At 57.7% G+C, this 17,655-nt stretch overlaps 2 protein-coding genes across 4 annotated transcripts; both read right to left on the bottom strand.

Annotated features, from left to right (window-relative positions):
- Positions 1-956: 956 nt before the first annotated feature.
- Positions 957-6,216, bottom strand: UAP1 (UDP-N-acetylglucosamine pyrophosphorylase 1). 3 transcript variants are annotated; one of them, XM_068690766.1, is made up of 10 exons: positions 5,907-6,216; positions 5,616-5,820; positions 5,290-5,465; positions 4,806-4,978; positions 3,898-4,091; positions 3,632-3,775; positions 3,328-3,516; positions 2,862-2,909; positions 1,578-1,644; positions 957-1,490 (listed from the first exon to the last, which is right to left on the bottom strand). In XM_068690766.1, the coding sequence occupies exons 1-10, from the start codon at positions 6,190-6,192 to the stop codon at positions 1,398-1,400; spliced, it is 1,575 nt and encodes a 524-aa protein (XP_068546867.1). In that variant the 5' UTR covers positions 6,193-6,216; the 3' UTR covers positions 957-1,397. The 3 variants fall into 3 exon arrangements, with proteins under 3 accessions (XP_068546867.1, XP_068546869.1, XP_068546870.1); XM_068690768.1 differs by having other exon boundaries at positions 2,895-2,909; XM_068690769.1 differs by lacking the exon at positions 2,862-2,909.
- Positions 6,217-7,578: 1,362 nt separating this feature from the next.
- On the bottom strand, positions 7,579-17,645 carry UHMK1 (U2AF homology motif kinase 1). The gene is made up of 8 exons (XM_068690770.1): positions 17,186-17,645; positions 16,674-16,966; positions 13,707-13,898; positions 13,227-13,321; positions 12,591-12,667; positions 10,397-10,495; positions 9,614-9,702; positions 7,579-9,255 (listed from the first exon to the last, which is right to left on the bottom strand). Exons 1-8 carry the CDS (start codon positions 17,487-17,489, stop codon positions 9,109-9,111), a joined length of 1,296 nt encoding a protein of 431 aa, XP_068546871.1. The 5' UTR covers positions 17,490-17,645; the 3' UTR covers positions 7,579-9,108.
- Positions 17,646-17,655: the final 10 nt, after the last annotated feature.

The following is a 17,655-nucleotide window of genomic DNA, read 5'->3' as shown; positions in this document are numbered from 1 at the left end:
TGCCTGCCGCAGGGCTGTGCCACCCCACAGCCCCAGGGGGTCACCCCGCTGCGGGATGCCCCCCGAATCCCCTACGTGCACGGCGGCACAGCCGCCAGCCCGCCCCGCTCGCCCGCTGCCACCTGGAATTAGCGCTGAAATAACTTGGCAGCGGGCTCTGTCCCAGGACCTGGTGCAGAGGTGTCGGTGTGCAAACACAGCCCGGCGGCCAAGGCAAACACCGCCTCCTCCCCGGCCCTCCTCAGCACCCGGGGAGCCAGCGGAGCCCCCCCTGCACCCTGCAGACCCCTGCTGCTGTTTGGGACCACCTGCATCCCCCCGCGTGCTGTGCCCTGCGCCCCATCCTGCTTTGGGGGCTCCCTTCCCTGTGGTGGCTGCTCCCTGGGCCAGCAGAGCTGTGTGTGGGGACACAGGGCGGGGGGATGCAGACCACCCGCAGCACTCTGCGCCAGCCCCTGTCCCACCCCATTTCCCCCGGGACCAGTGGCCACCAGCCCACCCCAGCAGCAGCCAGGACCCCCCGCACGGCCCTGTCTGAGCCCGGGGCTGCACAACCTCAGCACCCAGGGGACTCGGTGACATCCGTGGTGGAGATCTGTGCCCCGAGGCATGGCGACACCACGCAGGAGCCGAAGTGTCCTCCCACAAACCGGAGGATGCTGCCCGAGGGCACGGTGCCGGGCTGGCTTTGTCCTGCGCTGCGATGGAGCTGTGCACCTGCCTGTTCCTACCTGCCCGAGGCTTGCAGCCATTCCCAGGAATTCCCGAGGAAAGCACAGCCCCGTTTTCCCAAGAAACACTAAAAACAAGCGATTTGTTCCAAGAGAACATGCCCACAACTCCTCCCCGAGCAGCCCTCCCCACCGTGCTGGGAGCTCAGCACGGAGAGGTCGGGCTCCGCTCCACGAGCAGCCCCCCTGCGGAAAGCCCCGGGCACAAAGCACCACCTGGTGACAGACAGGAGGGACTCAGGGGTTTAATCAGGCAATTCCAGTTGTGCAACATACAAAGGATGAGCTAAAGGGAGGACACGGGCAATGACGAGAACCCTATTAAAAAAAATAGCCATGTAGATTCGAGAAAAATAAAAATTCAAAAGATCACCCCCAGCCCCGTACCATAAAAATCCTCTGCATGTACAATGACTGTTCCTATATACACGTTTAAAAATAAATGCCCACAGCCTCAAGTGCAAAGAGCAGCACCGCAGCTGTGCTTCGTGGCAGGGGAAATCCATAAAGTGTTTGGTTTTTAAATTAAAATATAAATAGAAGCATACAGCGTGCCAGGAACCGAGCGGGCTGCGTCCTCCTCTGCAGGAGCTCAGAGGGAGCAGGACCAACCCCGGCAGCCCCAGCCAAAAACCTTCATGTGTCCAGGGCACGGGGTGCCTGCCGCTACATCCCGTTCTTCACCAGCTCGTGGATCCCGTCCTCGTCGATGATCAGAGGGGCTCGGAACTCGCGGTCCTTCACGTACTTCTCCAGGCCCTGGCGGGGTGTGGGAAGCAGCTCGTTAGGACGCTTAACGAAGGCGGGCACGCTCTAAGTGCTTAGGGTCAGAGCCCAGCCCCTTACCTCTCCGCCGTAGGAGATGAGGGGAGAGATCTCACACTGGATGGGCAGGTCGCTGGCGTCCTTCAGGCTGCGGAGAGAAACCCCCCCAGCATCACTGCCTGCCCCCCGGGAGCCCCGCGGGCTGAGCCAGGCGGTGCCGCTCCCCGGGTTAGTCAAGCCTCGCGTGCCGTGCCCTCCAGGTAGGTGCGAGCTAAGGTTTAGGTACCAGCAGCAGCTGAAAGGGAAGAGAGCTCGAGGTGCAGTTCCCCGGAGGATCTAGCATCTACCTGCGGCCCCAGAGCGCAGCCCCCTGTACCCGGTGCCGCAAGCGAGCCGCTCACCCCTCCTCCTGCTGGCTTCTCCTTGCAGGCTGACTGGGTTCGAGCTCATTTAGGAGCTGCATCCTTTATCCTGCGTCCTAACCAGCATAAACCTGAGAGCGCTTGGAGTTCTGAGTTACAAACCAGGAACATCTCCGCCCCAAAGCCGCAGGAGGTGCGGCTGCTGGGGAAGGGCACGAAGGCGACAAGCTCGCTGCCCGTCCACTCTCACTTATCCCAGGGGCACACGCTAAGCTGAAGCCCCAGGTGTTCCCTGCGCCTGCTGTCCCAGAGACTGTTTTAACACTTCTTAACACTTTCCAGCCTCTTCCCATAAATTTCCAGGTCCTCATTAGCCAGGGGCTTTCACCAATTTCGCAGCCTGGCTCGTCAGAGCTCACTAAAATCACACCAACACAGCTGACCGCCCACGTTAAGATTCACATGTGCTACATCAAAGCCACGATCTGGAGGCCAGTTTGTGTTTTTAATCCCGCTCCAGGGGCCGGGCTGGCGGCCGTCTGGCAGCCACCAGGAGAGCAGCCACCTCCAGCTGCGGGACCAGCCGGGGTCGGAGCTGGCTGCGCTGCGTGACGAGCCCGGGCCGTGCTGCCTGCTGCTCCAGGAAGGAGAAAAAAAAACTCCAGAGTGTTTCACAACAGCTCCCAGGCTGTGCTGCTGCCCACCAGCAGCAGGCTGCCTGCCCTCCTGCACCAAAACCGGGCAGCCCAACTCCTTGGGGACGCTGCTCCTCACATCCTGCGGTGCTGGAGCAGCGCAAAACCCTCAGCCTCTGCAGAAAGGAGCCCCAGGCAGGAGCGGTGCCACCCATCGCCCACCTGCAGGAGCCTTCACGGTGAGACGTGCCCCGGTGCCAGCATGCGCCCCGAGCCCCCGTTAGTCCCCGGAGAGCTGCCCGGAGCCCGTTAGCCCCTGAGCGCAGCCCCGCCACCATGCACTGCAGCCCGGCTGCACGAATAGTTACTTGGCGGTGACATCGGCCGGGGGGGCGTCTGACCTTCCGTTTGGGAGGCTAGTGGGAATAAACAAGGGTTAACGAGGCTGGGATAGAGAAACGAGAGGGCAGAGCGAGGCGGGGGCTGCTCCGATCTGCTGGCTGCTGTGCCGGGCTTTGGGGAGCCACCTCCGGGCCGCACGGGCACCCCTGGCCGCAAGGGAGACTGCAGGGTGCAGTTCCCAGGGCTTGAAATGAGAAGGGAAGCAGCTCCTGCGGGCCCACAGCTCCTCCTGCAGCTCACGCCCGGCTCTGCCCCACGAAACACCCGGGACAAGGGCTCCAGCGGTGCTGGCTGCAGGAGCACGGACGGGCTGGGGACTGCCTGGTGCTTTACAGCCAGCCCAAGGGGACGGAGGAGGCTCCTCTTCCCAGCAGCTATCACCCACGGGAAGGCAGAGGGTTTTGGGGGAAAGCAGGGAGAGCAGGGGCTCACCGCGGGATGGCGGGGATGCGCGTGCCGTTTTCATCCACGAAGTGTCCCCCCGCGTTGAGGACCCAGCGGTGGTGCAGGGACATGAGGGCGTGCCGGGCCGTGGTGGGGTTGTCCTTGCCGTTCTGGCTGTCCGCGTTCTTCAGGGGAGAGAACTCGTCCTCGCGCAGCACCTCGTACACCACGAACTTCCTGCGGGACACAGAAGGGTCAGGGGCACGGCTGGGAGATGTGCCCGCTCCCTCCCTCTGCCCCTCCCGGCTGTAGGGTCAGCAGCCCGCCCCCCCGCAGAGAGAAAAGGGCCTACTTGGAGAACTGGAAGATGTCGAAGACAAACTTCTCCATCTTGATGCCGTTGGGCTTCTCGGGCTGGACCAGCTGCCCCGTCTCCATGTCCACGTGCGGGATCTTCTTCTCGGCCACGTGGTGCTGCAGCTGCGGCTCGTAAGTGCTGCGAGAAGCCAAGAGGGGGGTCACTTTGGCACGCAGCACCCATCCCAAATCTCACAGGAAGGGGACAGGCATCAGATACGGGGCAGAGCACGCGAGCCGTGCGTTCCCTCGAGCCCGTACTTGACCACGTCCTTCAGGAAGGCGGTGGTGAAGTAGTGGTTGGCGATGTTGCCGGCGTTGAAGAGCAGCCGCCCGTCCGCGCCCCGCTTCTGCGCGGTGGCCAGGGAGATCTCGCTGTACTCCACCACCTGGTAGACGCCGTCCACGCGGCACACCACGCCGACCGGCTCCGTGGGGTTGGTCTTCTCCACCACCTGCCCACGGGAAAAGCCCCGACACGTCCCATATATCCAGCAGCCCCCATGGGGTCATTTTTCTGGAAGCAGGGCCAGGGGAGGGCTGAGGATGCTGCAGCCCAGCTGGTCCTGGTGACGGTGGCCAGAGGGCGCGGTGGCAGGGCTGGGTGACGGCTGTCAGTCGCACCCAGAGGGCGCAGGCAGGACCTGGCAGCAGGCCCGCGTGCGGCAGGCAGAGGACGCAGGTAAATGTTGGCAGGACACAGGTAAATGTTGGCATTTGGCCCCCACGTGAACAGCAGAGGGCTGCCAGCTCGGCACAGCCACCCCGACGCGTTACCTGAGCCCAGTCAGGCCACCAGAGGCACGCGGGGCTCCCCTTTGTGCACATCTGGGTTCATTTCCTCCTCCTGCCAGAGGGAGGGACTGACAGCTTTCTGCCTCCCAGCTTGAAAGCTTCAAGGACAGCGAGCCCTGTCACCTGTTTGCCAGAGCCAAGCCCAACGCAAACACAAGCGCTCAGCCCCTTTCGCTGCTGATGGAGTAAAACTTTGGGCGTGCAACATCCTCCAGGTGGGGCACGGGGCCAGGCTCGGTGCCAGGATGGCACAGACGGGGTCAGTAACACCCTGCGCCCCCCGTAGCTCTTCTCTTGGATACAGGGGACTGGTGGGGAAGGATAAAAAGGCCCAGGGAAGCCACGCAAGGAGCAGGGCAGCCCAGGAACAATACCTTGGCACCGCAGTCGGCTCCCTTCTCCAAGCAGAACCCGATGAACGCGGGGTCGGCCACCTTCACCAGGATGTTGTCCACGCAGTAGACGTGGACGCTGTGCACCCCCCTGCGCTCCATGTCGGCCACGATGCCGTGCGCCCCCAGGGCCCGGTACAGGCCCCCGTTACCATCTGTGGGGGGGGGGAGAAGGCGTTGGGGTGCGGTGACACACGGCCGTCCTGCTGAGCCATCCACACCCACCCTCCTCCTCCTCCTCCAAATCCTCCCCAAAGCCGGGAAATGTGCTCAGCATGACGAAGGATCCCCCGCCGGGCTGCACCCCACCCCGGTCCTCCCTGCCAAAACCGACACCTCCCAGCCTGCGTCATGCTGCGAGCTGCCCCCCGGGAGCCGTCAGGGCTGAGAGGAGCGGGGAGCAGGGCGAGGGGCAGCGGGACACGCGGCCCGGCTGTCCCCAAAACTCGCCCTCGGCCCCGCAGACCTGGCGCCATGGAGATCTTGCCCTTCTCCTCCAGCAGGATCTTGCCGTCGAAGCCCAGGGCGGGCAGCATGCCCTGCTGGAAGAAGACGACGTTCTCCTTCTTCAGCCCGAAGTAGCGGTGCTTCTGGAAGAACTCCTGCGTGGACTCCATGGTCCGGCCGCTCGTCATGATGTACCTGGGGGGGGGGAAAACACCCCAAAAAAACCCTGCTGGACCTCCTCGGAGCACCCCTGGGACCCCGGGCAGGGGGGTGGGCACCCAGGGCAGTGACAGGGGGGGACACCCAGGGTGGGGGAAGGAGGGACACCCCTGCCCAGCAGCTCACCATGGGATGCAGCAGGGCTCCCCGTGCCGCTCCTCCGCCAGCTGCTGCAGCCTCCGCAGGCGCTGGGCCTGCAGGTGGAAGAGGCTCTTTCTGGAGGGCAGCCCCACGTCGCACATGCCCTTGGGGTAGGGGACGCCCAGGCGGGTGCCCTGCCCGCCGGCCAGCAGCAGGGCGCACACGCGGCCCCCCGCGATCTCCGCCAGCCCTGCGGGGACGCGAGGACACGCGTGGGGCCCGGCTCCGAGCCCCCCGCCCCGTGTCCCTCCCCCCCCGGCCCTCCCCGGCTCCTACCGCGGCTCTCCCAGCCGGGCAGCAGCCCGCGGTCCCGGGAGGCGCTGCCCAGCACGTCCCGGGGCACCGGCTCCATCCTCCCGTCCGGAGCCCCCTCCGCAGCCCCGCCGCCGCCCCTCGCCCTGCGGAAGAAGCGGTTGATCTCGGCCACGTCCATGCCCCGCAGCTCGGCCGCCAGCTCCCGGCGCTCGGCGCTGCCCAGCTGCGGCCAGAAGCGCAGCACATGGCCCTGCCCGCCCGCCGCCAGCCGCGCCGCCAGCAGCGCCCCCTCCTCCTCCGCCTCCATCCCGCCGCCGCCGCCGGCCGCGCCGCGCCGCCGCCCCCCTTTTATACTCCCCCGGCCGCCGCGCCGCGGCCAATGGGAAGCGGCGGAGGCCTCGGCCGCGCGTTCTCATTGGGCCGCCGGGAGGCTCCGCCCACCGCCGCCGCGCGGAGGGGCGGCCAATGAGAGCGGCCGGGGGGCGGGGCGGGCGTTGCCATGGCAACGCGCCACGTCAGCGGGCAAGCAGAGGAGGGCGGGAGGTGGCCGCTGGGGGGGGGCTCGGCCGCGCGGCCCCACAGAGGGGGGGGCTGCAAAAACCCCACAAACAGTGCCAGGACCCCCCCCAAACCCCCTCACAGCGCTCCTCGCCCCCTCAGGACTCCCCCTAGAGGATATGGGAGCTGAGGAACCACGGGAAGCTCGGCCTTACCCCGTCTCTCCCTGAGCAGGAGCGAGGCCAAGGGTGGGGAGTAGTAAAAAATCAATAAACAACAATCAATAAACAACGATAAATAAACAACAATCAATAAACACCACCCCCAACCCCAAAGGAGCATTGCACACGCACAGGGAAAGGCGTCCCCCCCAGGCAGCCCCCAAGCCCACCAGGCAATGACACACACACCCATGTCCCCCCCATAAGATGGCAGAAGCAGGGGTTTGTCTCGAAGCATCCTTTATTGATCACCGGGATCCAGCACTCAGCCGCCTGGCACAGGGGGAAGCTTTAGGAAGGCGGCTGTGCCAAGCCAGGGCTCAGCAGCACAGGTTTAACAGGGCTGGGTGGTGTGCCGAGACACCGGGGTGAGCGTCACAGCCTCCCTCTGCCAAGCTGAAGGCAGATGGTGAGGGATAAATCCTGCTCCGAGGAGTTCCTAAACTTCCCTGTTCCACGCTCCCACAGCTTGCAGGGAGAATCCTGGACCTACTGAAACAGCGGAACAAAACCCCAGCCAAATCCTGGGAGAGCAACTTCACCGCGCTGCAGCTCCTCTCCAGGGATTAATCCTGGCACGGCTCTTGTCTTCAGCTGAGCATCAGCCCCGAGGCACACAACAGCCAGCTTGGTGCTGCTGACAGTGGCACTGAAGGTGGATTTTGGGCCACGGTGCTCCTATCGATGGCTAAGCCTGCCAGAGACAGCACCAGCTCGGAGCTGAGGAGCTCGGTCACTGCCTGGCCACGTTCAGAGTGCTGTCAGCAATCTCACCGCTGCTCGTCACGGAGAGAAACCCCTCGCCCGACTGATTGTCCGACTCCTTCCAGGTGCTAAAGGTGCTTCGCCGCAAGGACAGGTAACTGAACAGCACTGGATCACACAGCCCACCTATGCAAAGCTGCTCGACAGCTATGTACACCGAAGCAGCATCGTCCCGGGAACAGCCTGACCAGCAAATCAGACCTCAAAACTCACTGCGGGATTTTTATTATTATTATTATTATTATTATATTTTTTTTTCCTGGAAAATTCTACCATCTCAAAGGCGACAAGGGAAATTGGAAGGGATTGGTCCTTTCTGGGGAAGGCTGGCAAGGGCGACAGCAGACAGGACTCCACACCAGCAGCAGACAGGACTCCACGCCAGCACGGACACCCGTGAAATGCTACAGACGTCGGTTCTGCACGCATGCACGCGGGGCAAAATCCAGGAGGACCACTTAAGTGCAGGATTCCAGCAAGTCCAGCCTCAGCTAGATGCGAGAAGTAAACCACGAGGACGTAAACTGCAAGGTAACTGGGGTTATTACTCCAGGGCAGGGCAGAGGCAGTTTAGGAGCTGCCCTCAAGTATTTCAGCAGGGTTCGAGATCTTCTGCCTGTGCTTTAGAGCTGCGAGAGCAGGGAGAGTGCTCGGGGGGAGCAGGGATGCTGCTCGCCCAGGTCCTTGTCCCAAAAACCCACCGTGGACACTGGGAAAGACACGAATCCGGCCAGGTAAGCCTGGTTACCGGCCCAGCCCTTTCCAAACAGGATCTCAGATTGCCTCAGGCCCTTTGTGTCACCTCTGAAGGACCAAAAGTGTCAGTGCTTCTAACCTACGACAAGTCTAACGGGTTAATGCAAAAAAAACCAAACTGCACAACACAGAAAAGCCAAGCGTGGGACCTACAACAGATAAATATTTGTCATTTCTCCTAAGACTCGCAGGCTGAAGTCCTGCTGAGACACAACGAATACCGCGTGCCGCCGCACTCCCTTCCAAAAATATCACCTACAGACACTCACATACTACGGAGGATTTGGCATCAGAGCTCGGAGCCTCAGTGCTGGCGCAGGGTACGGGCTGGGAAGATGACTCCACGCGACACAGCTTTCACATCACCTCGGGCTACAAAGTGCTTCCAGGGTGTGTTGGGACCGAGGCCGGCGCTGCTCTGCTGGTGTCCATCCCCAGCCAGGCAGCTCCTGCCCACCCGGGCACCCAAATTTGGCTCCCCACGGCTCGCTCCCCAGGCCCAGCTTGTGCCAGGAGAGGCTGCGTGGCTCAGCAGATCTGATTTCACCGCTGCCTTCTGCTCTGGGGGATGCAAAGGCTCAAAGCCAGAGCCTTCTGCTCTCCCCGGAGCGAAACCGGGCGCTAAGGTGAGGTTCCAGCTCTTATTTCCAGCGCTCCCGAGTGCTTGCCACGACCTGCTCTGCCTCCCAGGCCCCCACGGTCACCCTCGGCACCCGAGCGCCTGCCGGGGCAGGCGAAGCCACGCGCCTAGTGTAAACGAGCAAGCACGACACACACACACACACACAAGCACACGCGTAAAGCCACCCAGGCCTCCTCTGCACATCACAAAGCAGCAGTAAAGGTTTCAAAGCCCCTCTCAGTCCTTCGCATCTCTTCGTTAGGGATGACTCAGAAGCAGGGCTAGGAAGCTCTTTTGTACATTCAACTGTAAAACACGTGAGGAAGAGGAGCAAGACAACTCTCCTGATTGTTGCTACTGCCTACAGCAAGTTTTGGTACAGATATCCTCTCTTATAGGCACTCAGTGGGTAAAACGTAGCCACAACAAACTTGCCATCAAAAATCTTTCCAGTCAGCATTTTTTGGGCAGCTTTGGAATCACCAGCATTTGCATATTCAACAAAGACCTGAAAAAGAGAGAGGAAAAGTGAAGCCTCCAGGCAGCACGGCCACCCGCTCCCTCCCGCCCCTGCAATTGGGGAAACAGCTCCTGAGCAAATTTTTCCCCTTTATCCTCGGTTAAGTCCAGAGCAGTGAAGCTAAAAAGGAAGAAGATGCATCTCTGAACTGCAATTTTAACTCTCGTCTGGGGCCCTCCCAGGTTAGGGAACCCTGCATAACCGGGCAGGAACCTGCGCTGTCCTTCAAGAGGCCCAGATATTTTTAGCACTGTTGTCAGCCAGGAGACTTCCAGAAGCTGAGCAGCAGTCCTGCAGCACACAGCGTCCGTGGGAATCGCACGGCCTCTCCCCTCCCTTCACTTACTTGGCCTTTACCAGGATTCTCCTTTGGAATAAGCAAGGAAACCACCGGTCCGTATTTCTGACACTCCTCTCTGATGTCTTCCAGGATATCTGAGAAAGAAAAGAGCCGGTTGCCTTTCACGTTGCAAACTAGGGTTTGCTAAGAAGCAAAAAAAAGGCCAGATGAACACCTCAAGACCTTTCAGTCAACACAGCCTTTTCCTCTCGATTTAAAATAATCAGGGAATATCACCGCAGAGGCTGACACTGCTGAGCAGCCACCTAACAGGACAGTGTCTGACCTGAGGCCCGGGGACACACCTGAAGGCTGTAAATCCCTGACACCAGGCCTCGGGAGCACATAGACAGCGAGTCCTTCCTGCTCACAAAGCCTTCCAGTAGCCAAAACGTTCAGGATTTGTGACTTTTGTAGACCAGCAAACTTCTGAGGATCCTGTTCCTGGGCTCCACAGAGCCCTGTACATGTTCAGCAGCAGCTCAGAGCCACAAACACATCACAAGCTCTGTGAGCATTTAACCAGAGAGGAAAATTAAAATCAATCTTCTTCAACATTTGAGATCTTTCAGGAACTCACTACAAGCTCTGCTCTTTGGCTCAATCTTTCAGCCTTAGCCTATTCCCTGTTAGTGCAGCTGACCCTCTAGGTATCAGAACTCAGCTGAGAAGCTCTTTGGCTACTGCTCTTGTGTCTATTATTTGCTCTTCTCCTTGCTCTCTCACCCCAAATCCAAACAAAGCAGTGAGATGACCTTGCTACACGTGACTGGCACAGCACACACCAACCTTCATATTCCTCTTCGCTCTGCAGAGAAGCATCGCTCAGAACGTTTAGCAGCCTCAGCACAGGCGTGGGGAGCATCACCAGATCTTCGATATGGGGAGCTGCGTGACACCCACAGTTAGAGAAAGGAAATCAAAGGAGCAAGAAAACATGAATCTGACTCAATGTACACAAGAACTGACTGCTCTTTGCAGTAGTTTAGCTCTGCTCCATCACTACCTGCATTTACAGGTAATGCATTTTCCCCGTTTCCAACTTATCTTTGCCTGCGTGCTAACAGGCTCTCCCAAAGGATTCAGTGTACTCTGCAATTATACCGAGGCTAGCACCTGAAATTGCTTTTAAAATTACAAAGCTAGGAGCAATTAAGACTAGAATTATGTCTGCCTAGCTCACATTTAGAATTTGACGTGACCTCAAGGGCTGTGGTAGTTGAGCAAACTATCTTTTATACACGGCGATGCAAGAAGATGAAAGAACCACTGTGTAACCTGCTCCTCCTGTTACCGGTTCCAGCCAAGCTGGGAAGGGGCCAGAGAGCTTCTGTAACTTCAGTTCTTGGGACCTGAGCCTCAGCTGACTCTAGGTTATACTCGGGTTCTTCCCTAAACACTGTGTGAAAAGAGCAGGAACATACCTTTACTTGTATCAGCCACCTACAGCAGCTGAACACAACAGCAGGGCTCACGGGTCTCACATTTGAAAATGAAACGGGAGAGAAAAGGGAAGAAACGGCTCCGGTTCTCCAGCCTGAGCCCTCTGACTAGCTTTGCAAAGACAGCCGGTGATTGCTCCCTTGGAAATACTTTTCCACACTAAACACACAGCGTGCAAGAAGCTGACATCTTTGCCCTGCACAGGCACAGCCTTGATTTCACAGGGCAAGAGGAGATGCCAGTCAAGTAACACGCTGTAAATCTTCCACCGTGTGACACGGAGGAATCCTAATGAGAAGCCTGGAGGATGAAAGGCCTTATCTAGACGATGCCCAGGCAGCACTCGGGAGCATCCCTTCAAAGAGAGGTGTCACAGGCGGCTCCCAGAGAACTGCTGTGACCATTCTTCCTTAGGGCTGTTGGCAACCCAGAGATAGCATCAGAGGAATAGGGAACTGAAACACATTTAACCACTGCCTCAGCCTTACATGCAGCTCCTTTTACTCAAGTACATCTGTGTCTTTCTCAGAGGAGGGAGACAAACCAACCCCTACAACCCGGAGCCATCTGTCTTCTTATAACCGAGTGACAAATGCACTTGCAACACCCTTCTGTCCCAGGACAGACGTTCTGCCCAGCACCTCTGCTCCCATTCAGAGTCCCAAGTGACACCCACTGCACTGACAACACAGCTGGCTGCAGCCTACAAGCAGCTCAGGAAAGAAGCTGAGTAACTGGAAAGTCACGTCTTGGCTGGAAATGACAAGGAAGGCCGTTCTCAGCTGTCTTTGCTCTAAACAGAGTAACTGTGGCCAAGTGAAGGTAGTGACAGCTCACATTCTGACTTCCTAGGAAAGCAGCAGTGAATGCTGCTTTGTGCAGACACGCTTACGTGTAAGCTAGGCAAAGGAGAGAACCAGCAACTAAAGGAAAATCGAAGCTGTTTTATGAACTTGTAGCACTACCCACAGAAGCACCTTCCTAGTACAAGAGGGTACAGTTAGAGGTCTGCGTGTTTGAAACAAGATGTGGAAGTACTGCCAAAACGCTGCTCCCTCTGCTCTAAGGCAGAACTGGCAGGAAGGAAAGCAACAGCGACAACTGCCTGACCTGCCATGTGGATGTGAGGAAAGGCAGGCCCTGACATCCTCAGTGACTTTTGTCACTGCAAACGTAGGCTCACACCCTCCTGGGCAGGCCCCAAGACACACTGAAGCACCGTGAGAGCACACCGGGACTGCTCGGCCTGCAAGGAGGAGGCAGCAGCAGAGGCACCCACCAGCTTGCTCCCATTCCCAGCTTCTGAACTGGGGGCATGTAAAAGCCATCAGCCTCCCATAAGTAGCTCTGCACTCTTCAAAAACACCTTAAGGGTCATAATGCCAGCTAAGTGCCCTGTCTGACCTGTCTACCAGAGGGCTGAGAAGTGGCACAACAACAGGGAGCAGCAGCGAGGACAGAAGCAGGAGCAGTTGCACACCCCTACTGCCCCCAGGATATGCTGCCAAAGCTGCGAGCGGGGCCCATGTGCACAGCTTACCAAAGGGAATGCTGAAGAACGGGCTGCATAAAGCCTTTTCAGCGGAGGCTCGCTTTCCTTGGTCACAATGAAGCATGCTGCAAGAGAAGAGAGATCCTTATGCTCCTGCATGTGACATTCCTGCATCCAATTCACCTTGGGCTGGCAGCCAGCACCGAGGAATAGCCTAGCTTTTGGGTGCTTATGGTACAACGAGAACAGTCAAGAGCACATCTTCCAATTCACAGCTTAAGCACACCAAAGGATCCTCTGAGAGCATTTCAAGTACATAATACAGGAGGTTTTGCTTTGAGATGTCTTTCAGCACCGAATTATGGAAGTTGCTCATTAGAATTTCAGAACGAACACTGCATGTTCCAGCTCCACCTCTCCAGGCCACTCTGCTCCTGCCTCAGACACACATGCAGTCTCATAAAAGCCATCGTACTTCAACAAGCTCCCACATCTTGTCAAAAATGGGATTCAGAGCAGCTAATAACACAGGGCTAATGAAAGCACAGCTAATATAGCTAATGCTTGCACTCATGACCAGCATAGTGGCAAGGACATTAAAAAAAAGTGGTAGGTGTGGGCTCCGAAGCACAAGACTTCACGGGGCACATCTTTAAGCAACGCTTAGTAAATGCAGGAAGATACCTTTTGATAAGGTCTCTGAGGTGATAAGCTGGAATGGCTGAATTAACCACCCCTTCACTGGCAAAAATGCGGTCGATGATGGCAGAACTGTTTGCCTGGGAAGAAAAATAAGTGGTAATTAGGGATGAAAGGAAATAGTAGCGCAATAGTAGCCATCATCCGTGCACATTGCTCCTCTGTCTGTGCGGCACTACAGCCAGCATAATTAACTTCCAGTTAATTGGGGAGACACAGGCTCTGAACACAGAATCCTGGAGCTGTAGGATTTCGGTACACAGGCAGTGTTCAGACACGTCAGTCCCACAGGGCAGGCAGGTCTCTAAGGCTTTGAAGCCTTAATACCCAGGACAATAGGATTATAGACACATCAAGGAAACGCTCTCCAGTTGCCAGGTGCTACCTTACAAATCCAAGGTGCACACAAGCAGCAGGAGGACTTGCCTGGCATAAACAAGGACGCCCAGAGCAGCTCTCACTCACCTTCCATTCCTGAGATTGGACTGTATGTTTCAGTTTCATTCCTGAGAACATTTCCAGTAAAACGATTCCCAGACTCCACAGATCCACAGCAGAGGTACACTCCGTCTCGCTCTGGAGCCCTGCCTGTGCCAGGCAGTTCTGCAGTTCTGCCTCTGGAGCCCGATACCCGTCTGTTTGAATATATTTCACATCCTGCAGAAGGCCGAACAAACACAAAGAGGTTAATTTTGCAGATCCAGGCTCTCTGCTCTAACCTTAAATCAGTTTACAGGGGCAATTTCTAACGGGTCACCAAAATACGGCTGCTGGCTTGACAGACAGCACCGCGCCAGAAGGCAGTTCGTTCAGCCTGCTGTGCTGCTGTGCTGATGAAGGGGAAAAAAATAAGACTGGAAGAGAAAATATCATCCAGCTGAACAGCAGCCACCCCACGAGCATCCGAGCTCTCTGAAGGACAGCACTGCCTGCAGGAAGAGGCTGGACGTGACAGTGGACTGGCCTGTTAACCTTGTGCAAGCACGGAGGACACCGGGAGCTTCAGGATAAGGGTGGTGCACCCACAGCGTGCTCCCACATCAGCTGTACGAGCACAAAACGCTCAGAAGGAGCGGTGAGGATCAGTAACAGCTTCCATTACTCAAGTGCTGCTGCTGTTCTCTGGAACACAGCATCACAAGAACGAAGCAGGCATCTAACACTCAGACAAGGAAATTATCAAAGGCGCTTCCCACGCGCCTCTTCCTCCTCTCCCCTCGCAGCGAGAAGTGCTGCAGCAATCAATACCTGCTCGGCTGCTGTGGCTGGCAGAGGCAAATACCCACACACTGTCTGATGAAAAGAAAACAGCAAAATCACAGAATCGCACGCGGGCTGATTGGAGAGGCTGCTCGGAAGGTCTCCGGTCCGACCTCCTGCTCACAGCTGACGCCAGATCAGTCAGCCGTGGGTTTGTCAAGTCCTTTGAATGCCCGGTGATAAACTGGATGCTGGATCTTTCTGATATAGGAGGGCTCGTTTCAAATGCCCTGATATGACTCGAGGAATGACAGAAGAATATACAAGCTTACTTCCCGAAGAAGGCACAGGATTGTGAATTCATAGCCATGGAATATACTCAAACCAAAATTAGCTGGCTCTCCAATCGGAAATAAAGACTACAAAAGACATTTTTGGGCAACAGAGCTTAAAATTGTTTCATAAACCAAAAAAAAAAAAAAACAGATACACAAATTGCTCAGTAGGGTACTGCCTCCAATCAGCAAAGAGCAAAACCTCGGGCATAGTGAAAGCAGCAGTTTGGCAGCCCCACCAAACAACACTGAGACACGGAAAATGCCGTGGTCAACACCACCAGCAGAAATAGAGAGAGGGAATTTCACTCCTACTATCTGAAGTATTTTCAGAGATTTATGTGGCTGAGACCTTGCTCTGTGTACAGCCATTCCCTGTTAAACAGTAACTGCAGAAAGTTATGCAAGAACAAGCCGAGCAGAGCTGTCCCAAACGCAAGGAACACGGTCTTGACTCAGATAAGGAATTCATACATGTCCGCAGCTAGACATGGCAGGGGCGGGGAGGAGAGGCTGCCAGCCAGTACGTATTCAAAGCAGGGTCAGAAGGTTTGCCCCAGCAGGCAGCATATTTACGGGAACCAGAGAAGGAAACTCAGCCCGAAGAAGGCAGATTGGAAGAAGGGTCGAAGCAAATAAAATGCACCATCAAGTATTACGAGGCAACTCCCAGAGCGAGCAGCAAAACGCAGCCCTGAAGAAAAAAAAAATATCTGCCTCAGACACAGGACACCAGGAGAGTGTTTTCTGCTGATAGACAGCAGCAGATTACCAGCACAGAACGGTGCTCAGCCAAGAGCGTGGGAGGACCAAAGCACAACACGGAGGAGTCGTTAAGGAGTGCACACGTTAAAATCTGATGTTGTACCAAGGAATTCAGGGACGGGTCACCCACGCAGTCCTCAGACATTGGCGGATCAGTGAGCTTTACTGTCAATACCAGGTAAAGCAGGCAAAAAAATAATAATCTGAAAACCTCTTAGACGAGAAGAGTGCAAGAGAAGCCAGGACAGTGTGTGGAAAGAAGAGTCATAGCTTACTTACAACTTACCGCCCATCGCCCAGTGATTACAGGCTAATTTGCTACAGGGCTATCTGATAAAAAGCTTTACTGATACCCTCACAGAAGGTTACTCAGAGAGGGAGGGATGAAAGGAAATTCTGTCAAGCCACCAGCAGAACCTCCCCAGGCTCTCTGTAGACAGGCCCTCTGTTTTCACTGGAGGCCACAGAAGGGAACAAGAGGGGAAAGGACAAACTTACAAAACCCGTCACTACAAAAATAAACAAGTGACAGTCTGAAGAGGGAGTGAAAGCTCAGCGAACAGGAAGAGCAGAGCAGAACAGGCACAGATCTGTCCACGTCAGGACAGAACAGATGCTGCCTGGCCACAATCAGGGCTTTGGTCAACCCAGTCACGTGGGAAAGAAACATCCAGACTTAAAAAGGGAAGCTGCTGAAGATAGGATGAAAGTAAAGACAGGAGCAAGGACGCCGCTAGAGATAATGCAATTGACCGATGGCGAAGCCTGGATTACTACTATGTAGGATAAGGGATGATAAGAGAGATCCTACAGATCTGGCTGCTCTCACTCCTCTGACCACATGAAAACTAGCAAACTTTCCAGGAAGCTGAATCGTTAACTCTGGAATCCACGGTGTGGGCAGCACAAGGACTGACATCAACAGCAACCAGAGACACGCAGGGAGAACGGGAACACCGGCTGCTGTTTCACGGGCCAGACCACGTTTTAGCCTTCCAGGAAACCCTCAGCACCCGCTCAAGCTGCTATCCCCACCAGGTCACCTCTGCTCCTCCACCCGGGAGCTGAAAGCATCACAGGCCCGCGCGACGCAAGGGAGAGCAGGCTGCCCCGAGAGCAGCAGGTTCCCAACCTGATTCCCCTCTTTGAAGCTAAGTCCAAAGTCAATGAGCTTAAAGCACTCCTCCTCCGCGCTCCACAGGATGTTGCGTGGCTTGAGGTCGGCGTGCACGTAGCCTTTGTGGTGCAGGAAGGCCAGGGCCTCCAGGACGTCCCGGGCGCAGTGCTGGATCATCCACATGGAGCAGCCCTGGTTGCTGGAGTGCAGCAGCAGCTCGGACACGCTGACGTCCAGCAGCTCCAGCAGCAGGCAGCGCGACGGGCCGTTGGCGGAGTAGTGGTTGGTGAACACGCCGTACAGCGTCACTGCGGAGAGACACGGCCACGGGAACATCAGGAACGGGAAAAAACACCCCAATAATGCACCCTGCTCCTCCCCAGCACCACGGGGAGACCCTAAAACCCGCAGCAGGCGGCTCAACCTTCACGGGCTCCCTTCCCAACCCCAGGGGGGGTGCTGCCCACCTCGGGGGGCACCTCCCTGTCCCTCTTGTCCCCAGCTGCCCCCCAAACCCTCCCCGTTACCGATGTTGCGGTGGCCGCGGAGGTGCTCGAGGGCGGCCCTCTCCTTGCGGAACCCGTACTCGGCGCAGTCAGCGGCGGCCGGGCGGGCAGCGGGGCGCCGAGCGGGGCCGGGCCGAGCCGGGGGGGCCACGAACTCCTTGACGGCTCCCGGGGGGGCCCGCGGGTCCCCGCAGCAGCGCACCCGGTACACGGAGGCCGAGGAGCCGCTGCCCAGCGGCGCCTGCACCTCCCACAGCCGGCCCAGCGCCTCCAGCAGCAGCGGCGGCGGCGGCGGCGGCGCCGCGCCCCACACGCAGCCCGACATGGCGCCGCCTCGCCTCGGCCTCAGCCTCGCCTCACATCGCCGCCATCGCCACCGCCGCTGCTGCTGCCGCCTCCGGCTCCCGCAGCCCGGCTCGGCCGCCGCTGCCGCCGGGCTCCGGCCGCCATCACGGCGGAAACGGGGCGGAGCGCGGCCAGGAGGTCCCTCA

Source organism: Anas acuta, chromosome 8 (genome assembly GCF_963932015.1).
Source record: "Anas acuta chromosome 8, bAnaAcu1.1, whole genome shotgun sequence".
Taxonomy (NCBI): Eukaryota; Metazoa; Chordata; class Aves; order Anseriformes; family Anatidae; genus Anas; species Anas acuta.
This window is presented reverse-complemented; position numbering and strand designations above follow the sequence as displayed.